Source organism: Tenrec ecaudatus, chromosome 15 (genome assembly GCF_050624435.1).
Source record: "Tenrec ecaudatus isolate mTenEca1 chromosome 15, mTenEca1.hap1, whole genome shotgun sequence".
Lineage (NCBI taxonomy): Eukaryota > Metazoa > Chordata > Mammalia > Afrosoricida > Tenrecidae > Tenrec > Tenrec ecaudatus.
Window position 1 is genome coordinate 14,016,604 of NC_134544.1, and position 13,750 is coordinate 14,030,353.

General features: G+C 53.0%; 1 protein-coding gene across 1 annotated transcript in view; it reads left to right on the top strand.

The window, feature by feature from the left end:
- The first annotated feature begins 1,902 nt into the window (after positions 1–1,902).
- The window catches only part of BCL2 (BCL2 apoptosis regulator), a 213,160-nt gene continuing 201,312 nt past the window's right edge, over positions 1,903–13,750 (top strand). The window contains exon 1 of the mRNA XM_075532513.1: positions 1,903–3,747. Coding sequence (XP_075388628.1) covers positions 3,193–3,747 — 555 coding nt within the window. The 5' untranslated portion in view covers positions 1,903–3,192. The remainder of the gene's footprint in view (positions 3,748–13,750) is intronic.

Genomic DNA, 13,750 nt, shown 5'->3' on the forward strand with positions numbered 1-13,750 from the left:
CATAAAGCGAGCTGTTGGATTCTGGGTTAAGTGTCTTTTTCCCTTTTCTTTTTCTTGGTGCTTTAGTCACCAAAGACCGAGAGGTAAAAATAGTGAAGCATGTGCAACGTGCTTGGCCTCTTCTGCGCTACATGCCGACAAAATGGAAAAGGGGTGTGCATAGATGCATGTGTGTGTATAGATGTAACTAGAGACAAGCAGGGACAATGCACCTCATTGCTGGAAAGGTTGGTGTTTAAACCATGGGAAAGACCTGGGGATCTGTTCCCATTGGAATTCAAAACCTACTTCTGAAAAGCTGGTCTGATTCCCAACAACACTGTGGGATAGAGCGGAAGAGCTTCCCCAATGGGGGGTCCCAGGCTGTCAGTCTCCATGGGAGTAGACTGCCTCATCTTTCCCCCAAGGAGGGCTGCTGGATCCAACTGAGAATCTTTTGGTTCACCAAGACGACTCCTTCTAGAAAAAATGATATAGCCCAGGAAATCCTATCAGGAAATTCTACTCTGTTGTACAGGGTTGATAAGGGTTGGAATCATCTAGATAGCATTAAAGAGTAGCAATCTGTGCGGAGAGAGGAGGGAGGGAGAGGGAGAGGTGTCGGCACAGTGGATAAGCACTGGGCTACGAAGCGCAAGTTGGCAATTTGGTCCCCCCCAGCCAATGTACAAAAGAAAGATGGGGCAGTCGGTCTCTATAATTATAGCAACAGTGACCCCCATGGGGCAATCGTACTAATCCAGTAGGACCAGAGGCGATAGGTTTGGTTGGGTTCTGGGATCTAATCCCACTCATACCCCTCCCCTCCCCTCATGGGTCACAATCGAACCGTGGGCCACAGGATTTTCTAGACTGTGACCTCCCAGAAACAGATGATCAGGTTTTTGTTCCCAGTGGCCTTCTGGGTTGATTCCCCACCCTCCCACAACTGTTAGGCTAGTAGCCAAGTGTGTCTCACCGACCATTTGCACCTTTGCGCCCATAGATTCATAACTTCAGAAGGTGCGGCCTGCCAGGGTTGGCCGCTGGGCAGGAATGGAGCCCTTTACAAACCCGACTCGTGTGCTGGGACTGTGGGCCTGGAAGTCGCTGCGTCACCCTCCACAGCATCCAGCCCTGACCCAGGGCGGGAATAATGAGGGGTCCAGAAAAACACGTGGCGCAACTCCTGGACCGCCCCGCCCAGCACTGGCCCCAAGGGTCAGGTCTGGCCCTGGGCACAGATGGTGGCTTCAGGTGGAAACCAGGCAGAGAGGAGGTGCGAGATGTGAGCACGCGCGTGTGCGCAGGAAGGGCACCCGCGGATGCAACTTGAAAGTACACAGGCCGCTGCGCTGCCTGCCTTTGCTGGTGGGCCACTGTGCAGGGTCGCCTCTCTCCACGGGAGGCCAGCGCGCAGGTCCCCGCGGCCTGGGACTCCGGGGGCCCAGAACGTGGGTTACACAGCGTGCGCGTACACACAGCACATGTACACACACACACACACACACACACACACACACACACACACACACTCGCTTCCACGGTCCGCGCGAGTCCCCGGCACTTCTCCGGGGCTGGTTTTCATGGCGCACGGCCCTGGGCTCGGCCGGCCGCCGCAGGCCCGAGGAGGCCGCGCACACCCAGGGCGCCAGGCTGCGCGGGAGGCCGGGCCGCGCGCCCTCCTCCCCGGGCGCGGCCCCGGCCTCCGTGGGCGCGCGGCTCGGCCGGGCCGCGGTGCCTTTAACCGGGCTCCGAGGCGGCGCGCTCGGGCTGCTTTTTTTGAATGAACAGTGTGACGTGCGCACAGGAAACCGGCGGGGCCGCGAGGAGAATGAAGTCAGAGCGCCCGCCCGCCGTCCTCCCCGCCCCCTCCGCCGCGCGCCCGCCCGCCGGGTCCCCGCCGCCGCCACTGCCTGCGCCGCCGGCCTGCCGGCGTCCCCGCTCGAGCGGGCTGCGCGCGGGCCCGGAGGCGGCGGAGGAGAAAGGGTGCGCAGCCCGGAGGCGGGGTGCAACGTGGGGTGCAGCGGAAGCGGGGGTCCAGGGGGGAGAACTTCGTAGCCGTCATCCTTTTTAGGAAAAGAGGGAAAAAATAAAGCCTCCGCCCCGCCTCCTCCCCACCCCTCGCGGCGGCGGCGGCGGCGGCACCACACACAGCGCGGCGCTCGCGCGCGGCCCGGGCCGGCGTCTGCCGCCGCTCTCCGGAACATGCCCTGGCCGCTCGCAGTTTCCCCCGAAGACGACTGACTCCCGCCCCCGCGCGGCCCGCCGGCGTCGCCGCCCCGCCTGTCCCTGTCCCGGGGAGGCGTGCAGGGCCCCGCGCACAGCGACGCCTGTGCCCGCGCGCGCGCGTGCTGGGGCGCGCGCGGGGGAAATTGCCCGGGGGGCGGGGGGGAGCGCCCTCGCAGGACTTGTGCGGAGACCCGGCTGGAAACTGTAATTCATCGGCCGCCGCCGCAGCCCTGCCCCTGGTGCTGCGGAGCCCTAGCCGCGGGGATTGCGGCCGCCTGACGCTCCCGGGCAGCAGCACGAGCCTAGGGATCCTTCCGCAAACCCTCCTGATTTTTTTTTCCGCCCACCCCCACCGCTCCACTCTTCGATCCCTTTGGAAGTTTCGCGGCGGCTCCAAGCGGCGGGCTGGGAAGATTGATGGGATCGCTGCCTTATGCGTTTGTTTGTCCGGAGAAGGAAGCTTGACAGAGGATCCCGCTGCTCCTCAAAAAATACAAGTAAGTTCGTTGCACAGGAAATGGGCTTCATGTAACTTTGGATAGAAACGCTGGCGATTTTAACTTGAACAGTGCATCCGAGTGAGGCGGCTCTCCGGGCAGTTGGCATCCATTCTTCGGAGCTGGGTAACTTGTTGGCGAGTCTGTCTGCCTGCACCCCGTGTGTACTGGCGAATTGCACCTGATTTTGACTGAGTAGACTGTATTTTTCCCCTCTACCTTTCTGAATCGCCGAGGGAGGAGACGGATAGTCAAGAATAATTGATAATAATATTGTGCCTCATGCCATAAAGACCCGAAAGGAATTTTAATAAAAATTTCCTGCAGCTCATGCCAAGGGGGAAACCCCAGAGTCAAGAGTTCCGCGTGACTGAAGACACCCCCCCTTCCAAGAATGCGAAGCACATCCAATAAAATCGCTGCATTATAACTCTGCTCCCGGCGGCGTCGGGGGCGCAGGGTGGGAGCGGGCCGCGCGGGCAGGATGGCGCACGCGGGGAGAACCGGGTATGACAACCGGGAGATAGTGATGAAGTACATCCACTATAAGCTGTCGCAGCGGGGCTACGAGTGGGAGGCTGTCGACGCGAGCGCCGCGCCCCCGGGGGCCACCCCCGCGCCGGGCGTCCTCTCCTCCCCGCCCGTGGCGCCCCGGGGCCCGGCCGCCAGGACCTCACCGCCCCAGGCTGCCCCCGCTGCGCAGCCAGCGCCCAGCCCGGTTCCCCCGGTGGTCCACCTGACCCTGCGCCAGGCTGGCGACGACTTCTCTAGGCGCTACCGCCGCGACTTCGCCGAGATGTCCAGCCAGCTGCACCTGACCCCCTTCACCGCGAGGGGACGCTTCGCCACGGTGGTGGAGGAGCTCTTCAGGGACGGTGTGAACTGGGGGCGGATTGTGGCCTTCTTTGAGTTCGGTGGGGTCATGTGTGTGGAGAGCGTCAACCGGGAGATGTCGCCCCTGGTGGACAGCATCGCCCTCTGGATGACTGAGTACCTGAACCGGCACCTGCACACTTGGATCCAGGATAACGGAGGCTGGGTAGGTGCATGCGTGGGGGAGTGGGCACCGTTGCTTGAGGTCTCAGGTTGAAGACTCCGCGGTTGGCGACTGGGTGGGCTCCAGAATCTAGGGGAGGCTGTTGGGCCACTGAAATTAAACCAGGTCACTTTGTCACTTTCTCCGCTGCTTGCCTCTCTCCCCTGCCCTTCCCTGTTGTTTCCCGCCAAGAGGAAAACTTGCTTGCATGATGTTGACCGTCAGTGACATGGCCTTGGCCATCCAGGAGGAGCTGGTGGTAAATGGGGTCTCTTGCAAGTTGCTCAAGCCGTGGTCCTCGGAAGTTCACGTGGCTCAGGGAGCTTGTGGGTGTTGGAGATTTCAGGGCCCACTCTTGCCCACTGCCCCAGACGCCAGGCTTGGGCCTGGGCAATCTGCCTTTAAACCACCTCTCCCGGTGGGATCCTTGTGTGTGCCAAACTTTGGGAACCACACAGAAGAACAGATAACACCAGAGGACCAAGGGGGTATTTTCTGAGACTCATTTGGTAAAACTGACCCAAAGAGGAAAATCAGTATGCTGCCTTCTCCCAGGGGGCCTGGGTTTGTAAAGAAATGAGATGACGTTGCAGGGGTTCTTGGACTCCAACCTATAATTGCTTTCCCGTGGACATGATCCTGCCTGGAGAAGAGTATTAGACAGAGAAGCGTTACTCATTGGAGACAGAATTAGCATCGTGTGTTATGGGGGCTGAGTCTGTAACACGAGTAGGGGTTCAGGGTCTCTGAGAATTGTGGTGTCTTACTTTCCACCCTCTCCTGCAAATCCACATCATGTTGCTGTCTCCTCTGCTAAAAGACAAACTAACCCAAAGGGCTTCTAGGGTGTGTTTGCAAAGTGCAGAAGAATGGATTCCTGGCTGTGAATTGTCTCGTACCTTGCTGTGAGTCAAAGTGATTGATGGCTGCACTTTTGAAGAACACCTGTGAGGTGCTCTGTTCTGGTACTGGACCAGATTGAGGGAGCCCAGTGGTTAAACCAATAGGCGGCCAGCTGAAAGGTCATTAGTTCAAGCCCACCAGCTGCTCCCTGGGAGAAAGATGGGCAATCTGCATCCATAAAGATTTACAGCCTTGGAACCTTTGAGGAGCAGGTCTACCTTGTCCCGTAGGGTCACTCGGAGTCGGTATCACCCAGCCGTAGAGGGTTTTGGTTTTGGATGGTGCTAGGTAGAACTTTTGTCATTTGGCCATGCCACTGTTCTGATCTCTTTGGAGTGGGGCGGGGGGCGGGGGGTGGGAGCATGTAGCTGCTATGACTCAAGGTTTGTCGTTAACAGCTACATCTCATATCTAAATTATGAAAAAGTAAAAAGAACAATTCTTGCCTGAGGTTATTTTAAGGCTTTTGTTTTCATCTGCAGGCTTATCTTTGGCAAAGGATGCAATTCATTGCTTCCTCTTGTAGTCCCCTGGGAGAATTCCTATTGGGCTTATTGTATAGGACTTACCAGGAACAAAACAGTCTGGAAATGACTTCAAGTAGCTTAGAACTCACTGCGTGTTTCATCACATTCTATAAACCATGCTGATGTTAAGGGGCCCAGAAGAGAAACAGTGGAGGATAGTAGATGCCTGACTTAAATATCTGAGCCTGCTTGACCAAAGGTGATGGAATGTCGATGTTTAACATGAATGAACAGATCCCGGTGTGCGTCTCTGAAATTGAAATACGCTTTGCGAGTGATTTGCTAGTTTCTCAATTGAGAGCCCTTGTGGTCGCTGTTTTGCCATTCAGGAGGAATTCACCCAAGGATGGGAGGAATATTTATGTTAAATGTTTGGTTAAGTCAGTGGATTAGTTTTTTCCTTTCTCGTTAAGCATGATCACCAGAGGTTAGGGGCTTTCAGATTCCCCAAAGAGCATGTTTAAGTCAAAGTAAAAGCTTCACAGTTAAAGAGATATTTTAAAATTGTTTTTCCAGTTGAAAGAAAGTTAAAATGGTAATGACCCTATTGATCTAGTAGCTCAGTAGAAGGGAAACAGAGGCATATGTGTATGACAGAAGTGAAGACAGACTCTTGATCTTGGCTGTTCAATTGTAGTCGATTTACCCCCTCCACACCCCCCCCCCCCCGCTACAGCTGTGGTTTCTTCTAAGTGACAGTTCATTTTCTCCCTCCTCCTCACATAAGGGTTGCTGGAGGACAACCTATCCCTGTGGTCCATAGGTATCTGAGGTTGATGACTGTGGAGCTACATCTTACGGTGCCAAACCACAGTGACACGCTGTAGAACATGATAAAAAAAAAAAACCAAAAAGCCCTTCTTGATGAAACCCCTAAAAGTAAAAATGAATCATGGAGGAGCACGATTGGCCGGTGTTGAAATGTGCAGCGGTTTCCAGAACAACAACACACAAATTGCTGGCAGCAGGGAAACACGGAGGAATTTGGCAAGGACGAAAGGCACTGATCAGGAAATACAATCGGCTACGAACACTCGGGAATGAAAGAGGTGGCATTTGAGCGTTGCTGGGAGTTTGCCTGTGATTTCAGATGTCTGTTCTTCTTCATTCAGTGTAGGGATTGGGCATAGGGACAGACTTTCCTCCACATTTTCACTAGTCAGGGCACCACCTCTAGTAATACGCCGCACCTTGCAGTGTGGACGTGGTCTTGGCTATGGTACAGTTTCAGCAGAGCACTCACACGGGTTCCCAGTGTATGACAGTGATCCAGCTGAGGCTCGGGACACAGTGGGTGGCTCAGCGCATAGAGTGGATCGTGAACCAGTGGAGGCTTTCAACCTGAAAGCACCGTTTTCCTTGGCTGCTACTGCTGCTGCGACGTCAGGACCTCTCCTGAAGCCGAGGCAAGCACCCCACATCCCAAGGCAGAGAAACAACCTGGGAGCCTGGGACTGCAGAGTGGTCCATGCAGTCGGCAGATGAAATACAGATGGAAGAAGAGGGTGGGTGTCGCATGTGCTTTCATCCCCAGTTTGCAGCAGGTACTGTGCAGTGCTCACAGGAAGGCAGGAGACGGGGAGCAGAGAGACAGCAGCTGTGTCATAGGCCTGTTGACTCAGTGTGGCCCATGAGCTTCCCCTGGGAGTTTGCTTGAAATGTAGAATTAGCTCAGAGCCTACCCTGGACTGCCTGAGTCAAAATCTGTGGTTAACAAGACCCCCCGATGATTTGTGGATGCTGCCTAAGAACTTGATCCCGGGGGTCGGGGGGCAACCTTTTGGCAGAATGACCAGTAAGCGCCCCATTCCCAAAGCTCCAAGGGTCCGTAGTTTTACCTGACACCCTGAAGAGTTCCCAGGTGTGCCCCAGAGGGCGCCGACACTAGGAAGGCCCAGGTGAAAGTGAAATAGGAGATAGAGTACTAGGTGTCCTTTCTTCTCAGAGTGCTTTTCAAGGTAGCAAGACAATTTATAGGGCCCCTCGGACTCAGCTGTTGGACGTTTGGCTGCTCACCGAAAGGTGAGTGGTTCAAACCCACCACACTGCCCCACAGAAGAAAGAGCAGCAGTGTACGCTTGAAAGATGTCAGCTTGGGGATCCCTAGTGGTGGTGTCTCTCTGTCGTATTGGATTGATCCTCCAAAACCAAACTCACTGCCATCGAGTTAATTCTGACTCATGGAGAGCCTGTAGGAGAGTGTAGAACTGCCACCATGGCTTTCCTAGATAGTAGCCCTTTATAGGAGTAGAAAGCCCTGTCTGGCCTCTGGGAGGACCTGCCAATGGTTTTGAACTGCTGACCCTGCTGATCAAAACTTGTAACTAACCGCTCTGCCTCCAGGGCTCTTATAGGGTTGATAGGAATCGAAATCGACTTGATGGCAATGAGAGGTTCCCCAACCCCCACCCCCTTCTGGCGTTACAATTTGTATTGGTATCACTGACCCCATTGAAGGAAGTTAGCTTTTCTACTCTGTTAAAGACCAAAAGCTTTAGCTTTTTTTAGTAGTTTTAATTTTATTCCATTATAGTTTGATCTAATTCCGCAAATGAGTTTCCTTAGTGTGCTTGAGACTTCTTCGGACAAAGAGGCTCTTATCCAGCAAAGGGTTGAGAGGGTGCCACAGTGATGGTGAGTGAAAACTGTTACTGTGTCCGCACAAGTGGCAATGTGGCAACATCATCTGTATGTTTTAGAAGACAGTCATAGATGGGCTACCAAAAAAGTGAGCCCTGGTGGCATGGTGGGTTAGTCATTGGGCTGCTAACTACAAGGTTGTCGGTTTGAGCCCATCCACTGCTCTGTGGGAGAAAGATGAGGCTGCCTGCCCCAGTAAAAATCCATAGCCTTGGAAACCTACAGGAGAGCATTCTGCTCTGCCCTATAGGGTCACTGTGAGTCAGAATTGACTTGATGGCAGTGAGCTTGTTTGGTTTTGAAAAGAATGATCTGATTCAAACAGAAAATGGTTTGGCTTTATTCTGTTGATGAAATGTTGCCCCCAACTTTATTATTATTTTTTAACTGACCTTTGGTCTTGGTCGTTTAGAAAGAAAGGGTTGACCCTCTTCATCCCTGGCTGCTTTTGTGCTCTCTACCCAGCCTCTCTTCTCTGAATGCAGTCCGCATCCAGTGAGAGCAATAACCTTCTCATGCCAGCGTCCCAATTACGTGAAAGAACATCATTTTTATCGAGGCTGAGAATCAGCTGCTGATGGCCCATGTTGGCAGCAAAAGTCTGGGAGTAAAAATAGCCTGAAGATGGTCCAGTCTTAAATAATATATTTAATGATGAATTTTCCTTGGGAAAGTGTATCTTTCTGCCTGTTAAGCATCACATGACCCCTTTCAATAATTTATTTTGTAGGAGGAAAGAAAAAAATTATTGCCCTGAGAGCTTCCAGTCATGTGCTGTTGAGTGATGATATTTCTGGCCCTGCTGAACATTTCGTAGTTCTCCCCACTCGCTTTCCTGTGTCAGGGCTTTGTTGTTGCTTACTCTGTGGGACACACAGGATTTCTTCCGAGAGCCTGGGTCCTTGAGGTGTGCTTCCCAGGGAGAACTGATGTTTTCTTTCTTTCCTTTTTAGAAAATTGTAGACCCAAATGTCACTCTGCTCTTCCTGCTATCACGTCATTTCCGACTCATAGCAATCCTGTCTGGCAGTGGGCAGAGTGGAACTGCCTCTGTGGGGTTCTCAGGCTGTCATTCTTCACGGGAGCAGAAAGCCTCATCTTTCTCCCAGGGAGCTGCCAATGGTTTTGAACTGCTGACCTTGCAGTTAGCAGGCGTAGCCGTGCATTCATGACACAACAAAGGGTTCCTTTGGTAATGTTGAAGATTGCTTCACTGGCGATAGGCATGAGGCGCCACCATGTCGCAAAAAGCCCCAGATTAATGACCGCAGCAACATGCTGAGCTCGGATACGCTGAACTGAAGATCACAAGGTCCGAAGTTTGAAACCGTCTATTCCCTTACAGATTTCCAGCCTGGGAAACCCAAAGGGGGCAGTTCTGCCCTGTCCAATAGGGTGGCAATGAGTCAGGATCCTCTTGGTGGCAGTGAGGTTGAGTTTTCTTACCTGCATCCTCTTTAGCATCCAGAAGGGCTGGCGGAGCTCCTCCGAAAGCCGGTGGGCGGGCGTGGTGTGTTGGGTATCAGTGGTCTCAACCCTTCATCATGCCTCTGCCGCCACCGCTCCAAGGTCCCCGGTCCTGTCACAGCAGCCCAAGCCTGACCATGCAGCGAAGTGCACTTGGGCCCGCCCACAGCAAGGTCTTTGTAGTGCACAAGTAGAGAAGCCTTTTGTTGTTACTGTTCCCCCAGAGATGTATTGTATTTGAGGTTCAAAGGTCCCGCCGACCCTTTTTAAGGTAATCTAATGCCACCTGATCCAGGTATAGCAGTAGCCAGTCAGAGCAGTCAGCCTCTCCCCCAGCCTCATGTGGAGGACCACTCCCTGGATTCCCTCCTCAAGGAAGTTTTCCTTTGGGATTGGTTCAGAGAGAATCCGGGTCCGATGTTCACCTGGGACTCGTGATGAAAATCCCTCCACGACGGAGATGCACGTTCCACACACTCTCGAGTGCAGCTTTCTTGGGGTCGGGCCCTGGGCTCAGCCGGGGTCACAGGAAGGAAAGCCAGTCTCTGCCCGTCCTGGGTGAACGCAGAGGCCAGAGCCCTAGGGCTCTTATTTCATAAACTCGGTTGCCACACATAAAAAGCATGGCCAGACTCTCAGGCCGAGAGGGAAAAAAAATCATCTGAGAATATGTTATTTTGCATACATCTCAGGCTTTGCCTAAAAAAGAAGTTATTTAGAACCATATGGCTGTTCATGTGTGCATTAAAGCCTGATTTAACCTGGGGGAGAAATATAGATGGTATTCATAATACAGAGCAACATGGCATGCTCTGAAGAGAACTGAGAGGCGGGGGGAGTTCCCTTGGCTAAATATGTCCTCACTACGCCGCACCCTTTGGGGCCAGACCCTGGTAGTTACTCACTGTGCTGTAAACCCCAAAGTCCCAAGTTCAAAATCACCAGCTGTTGTGCTGGAGAAAGATGAGGCTTTTTAATCCCGGAGAGAGTTACAGTCTCAGAAACTCACAGGTCCAATTCTACCCCGCTCTACAGGGTCGCTGTGAGTCGGAATTGATGCGATGACAGCCAGTGAGACACACCTTTCAAAGTTCTGGTGGTGCAACCCATTATGCATTGGGCCGCGAACTGCAAGGTAGCCGTGTGAGACCACCAGCCTCACCCACGGAGCAAGATGAGGCTTTCTGCTCCCAGGAAGAGTTACACTCTTGGAAGCCCACAGGGGTACTTGTACCCGGCGGCCCTCTAGGGTGCTATGAGTCAGACTGCACTTGGTGGCAGTGAGTGTTTTGTTTGCGACACACCCTTCAGAGGCTGTCTGGTGGCCCGTCAGTTAAATGTGAAGTGGCAAATCCAAGGGAGGACGATGCAGCTGTCTGCTCTCATGCACATGACAACCTTGGGAACTCGACGGGACGGTCCCTACTGTCCTAGAGAGCCACAGAGTCCAGACCCACTGGACGGAGCACAGCAGGCTGCAATACGTGGACTTTAGCTCGTTTTAGTCAATATCAACAGCGGCCTATATGAAGATACAGAAAGCACATTTATTAATGTATGTGCATGTAAAATCATAAGTGAAGGCAATTTGCATTAGGATTGGGGTCAGAAAAGTTCCCCACAGGACCCGACTCAGCTCAGTAAGAAGCTGTATGTGTGGCTCCATAGTTAAGCTTGTGGCTGCCAACCCACTGGCTACTCCTGGGAAGAAGGACGAGGCAGTCTGCTTCTGTAGAAGTTACAGTTCTGCTCACCTTACAGGACCCCTTGGGTCGGAATCAGCTCCCAGTGTTGGGCTTCAGCATCCTTTGGGAAGTTCAGAGGACGTCCTGAGTGGGCATCTGTGGTTCTAAAAGCACGTCATCCACCAGTGAGGTTTAAGTGAGAGAGGTTCAGGCTCCTCTGTGAGGATGACTAGACCAGCTTACTTTTGAAGAACTGGTGGTGCCCTTGGGAAAGGTCAGTGGTTCAAACCCACCAAGCGTTCCTCCGGAGATAGACCTGGCTGAGGCTGACTGCTCTTGTAAGGATTGACTTGGAAACTCTATTGAGGTTGGGATTTGGAATTGGCTGCATATCAGTTTGTGTGTGTGTGTGTGTGTGTGTGTGTGTGTGTGTGTGTGTGTGTGTTGGTTCTGAGCCTGACAGGGGCTCTTCCTTTTGGAGGGGACCTTTTGTTTTGCAGGGACAGCCCCACTGTGCTTCTCTTCAAAAATAACTCTGCGGACACCCATTTCCTCCCCCCCACGGTCCTTCTCCTAAAGATAAAGAGCTTCTAACTTCTTGGAGTTGGTGGCTCCCTGGTTTTAAATGGAAGTGATCAAACGTTAAACACTAAGGCAGAGCTGTTTTCACGACTAAAAATGTCGCTCTTGTTCTGACGTGTCTCACTCAGCAAGATTGTGCTGCTCCTCGGGGGCCAAATCAAGGGTCCCCGCTTCTTCAGGGAGAATGACGACTGGGTGGTTATTTCTGTCCACCAAAGGGACACCTCAGAGCTAGAACTCTGTGAGACGCTCCAGTCCAGGAAGGGTTGGGCTAACCGCGGGGAGTCACCAAACTCAGAGAATCTGAAATGGGTTCTGACCCAAGCTAGTCTGTCACTACACAGGCATAAGGAGCCTGTGACACAGTGGTCAAGCACAGCTCCCAGTTTAAGCCCACCCAATCGCCCACTTCTATAAAGATAAACCCAAACCCACTGCCACTGAGTCGACTCCAGCGCCCAGGGAAGTGCTGTAGAGTGCCTGAGATGAGACATTTTTCCAAGAGCAGGACAGCCTCATCTTTCTGCTGCAGAGCAGCTGGTGGACTTGAACCTTGATCTTGCAGTTCGCAGCCCAGCGCCTCACTCATAGCACTACCGGGGCTTCCATAAGGATGGCAGTCGAGGAAACCGTGCGGGCAGTTCTCCCACCATCAGTCTTGTTCCAGGTAACAGGGCAAGTGCAATTCTGCCAACAGTGTCCTGCCTGCCGTCGACCACACAAGCCATCCCTGGGTATCTGGGGCAGGTCTCACATAGCGGAGGGCAAGGTGACAGATCAGAGCGGGGCGAAGACTCGAGCTTTTGCTAAAATTTGACTAACTGAACTAGACTAAAATAGCTTGTAGTAAAGACTACTTCCCTAAATACCATCCTCACCATGTTCGAAATGGAATGTCCATGCCCTGCTGGCGCGGCCGGCGGGGTGGGTATTTCTTGGGTGGAGAAGACCCTCACCGGACCAGAGACTACCTTTTCTTGCCCACAGGGGGAGGCTCTGCTGGGCAGCCGTGCCTTCCTCCTCCCGCTGCTTGTTTTGCCTTCAGAATTTTAGGGCTAGAACCACATTCCCTTTTTAGTTAATATTCAGCTCGCCAGCACTCTGGGCCTTCGACGTGATGAGTCAGAATAGGATGCCTGGCTCCACTCGGCTCTTTATTTTGTCTCCTGAAAACAAGACAAGAACCCACAGTATCAAGAGAAGCTTTAATTTTTCCAGGGAGATTTTTCCATTGAGACCAATACATCTTCTCTTGTGACAACTCCAATTACTCTCTCTCTCTCGTTTCAAACGGGTTTTTCTCAAACTGTAAAGGAGTATGGGAGTTGATGGATTCTAGTGCGTGGAGCGCCAACATGTTGCAGGTTGCTCCCATTTGATCCCAGCAGATGTCTAAGATGTCTTCGGCCGTCCGGTGTGAGGCATGTCATATTTGGGTATGTCCGAACCGTGTATCGAATCTGAAATGGAATTGGTGACACATATTCCACTCTGCTGCTCGAAACATGTCCAAGAGGATAGGAGATCATTACTTTCAGTGCCTAATTGGCCTGTGTAGCCTTCTTACAATTAGGAGCGGAGTCAAATAAATGGCAGAGTATGTCATCATGTCGAGATGCTGATATTTTAGGTCTCGTTGGTAATCACCGTACAGATATATACAGGGTAGATACGAGGCGTCCAGGATGCTCGTGCTAGCCCCCCAGGTCTAGTTTCTCCTGAACACCTTCCCTACTTCCTGCGAGGAGTCCTGCTGCTGCCCCTCAAGCAGCAGCAGCAACAGCCAAAGCCCAAAAATGTTGGAAAGCATTGGTTTATAACAACCCGCTGCTCTACCTGGGCTCCTTTGGGTCGCGAGGTCACTTCCTTGAAAGGACAGGTCGTCTGATCTGCTTTTTTGATGGTGCAGTGGGTAAAGCATCCACCAGGAATGAAAAGGCCCGTGGTTCTAGCCCACCAGCTTCTCTGTAGGAGCAAGGTTGGGGCGGGGGGGGGGGTGTCAGCTTCCATAAGGATTCCAAACCACGTGTGCTGCCTTTGAGTGACCCTGTCCTCACTTGCTGCCACCTGGTCACTTCCGACGCACAGTGACCCTCTAGGACAGGGTGGAACTGCCCCACTAGGTTTTGAGCTTGCCAGTCTTTAGCGGAGTCCCATGTCTCCTCTTTCTCCCATAGGGCAGCTGGTCGTCTTAAACCATTA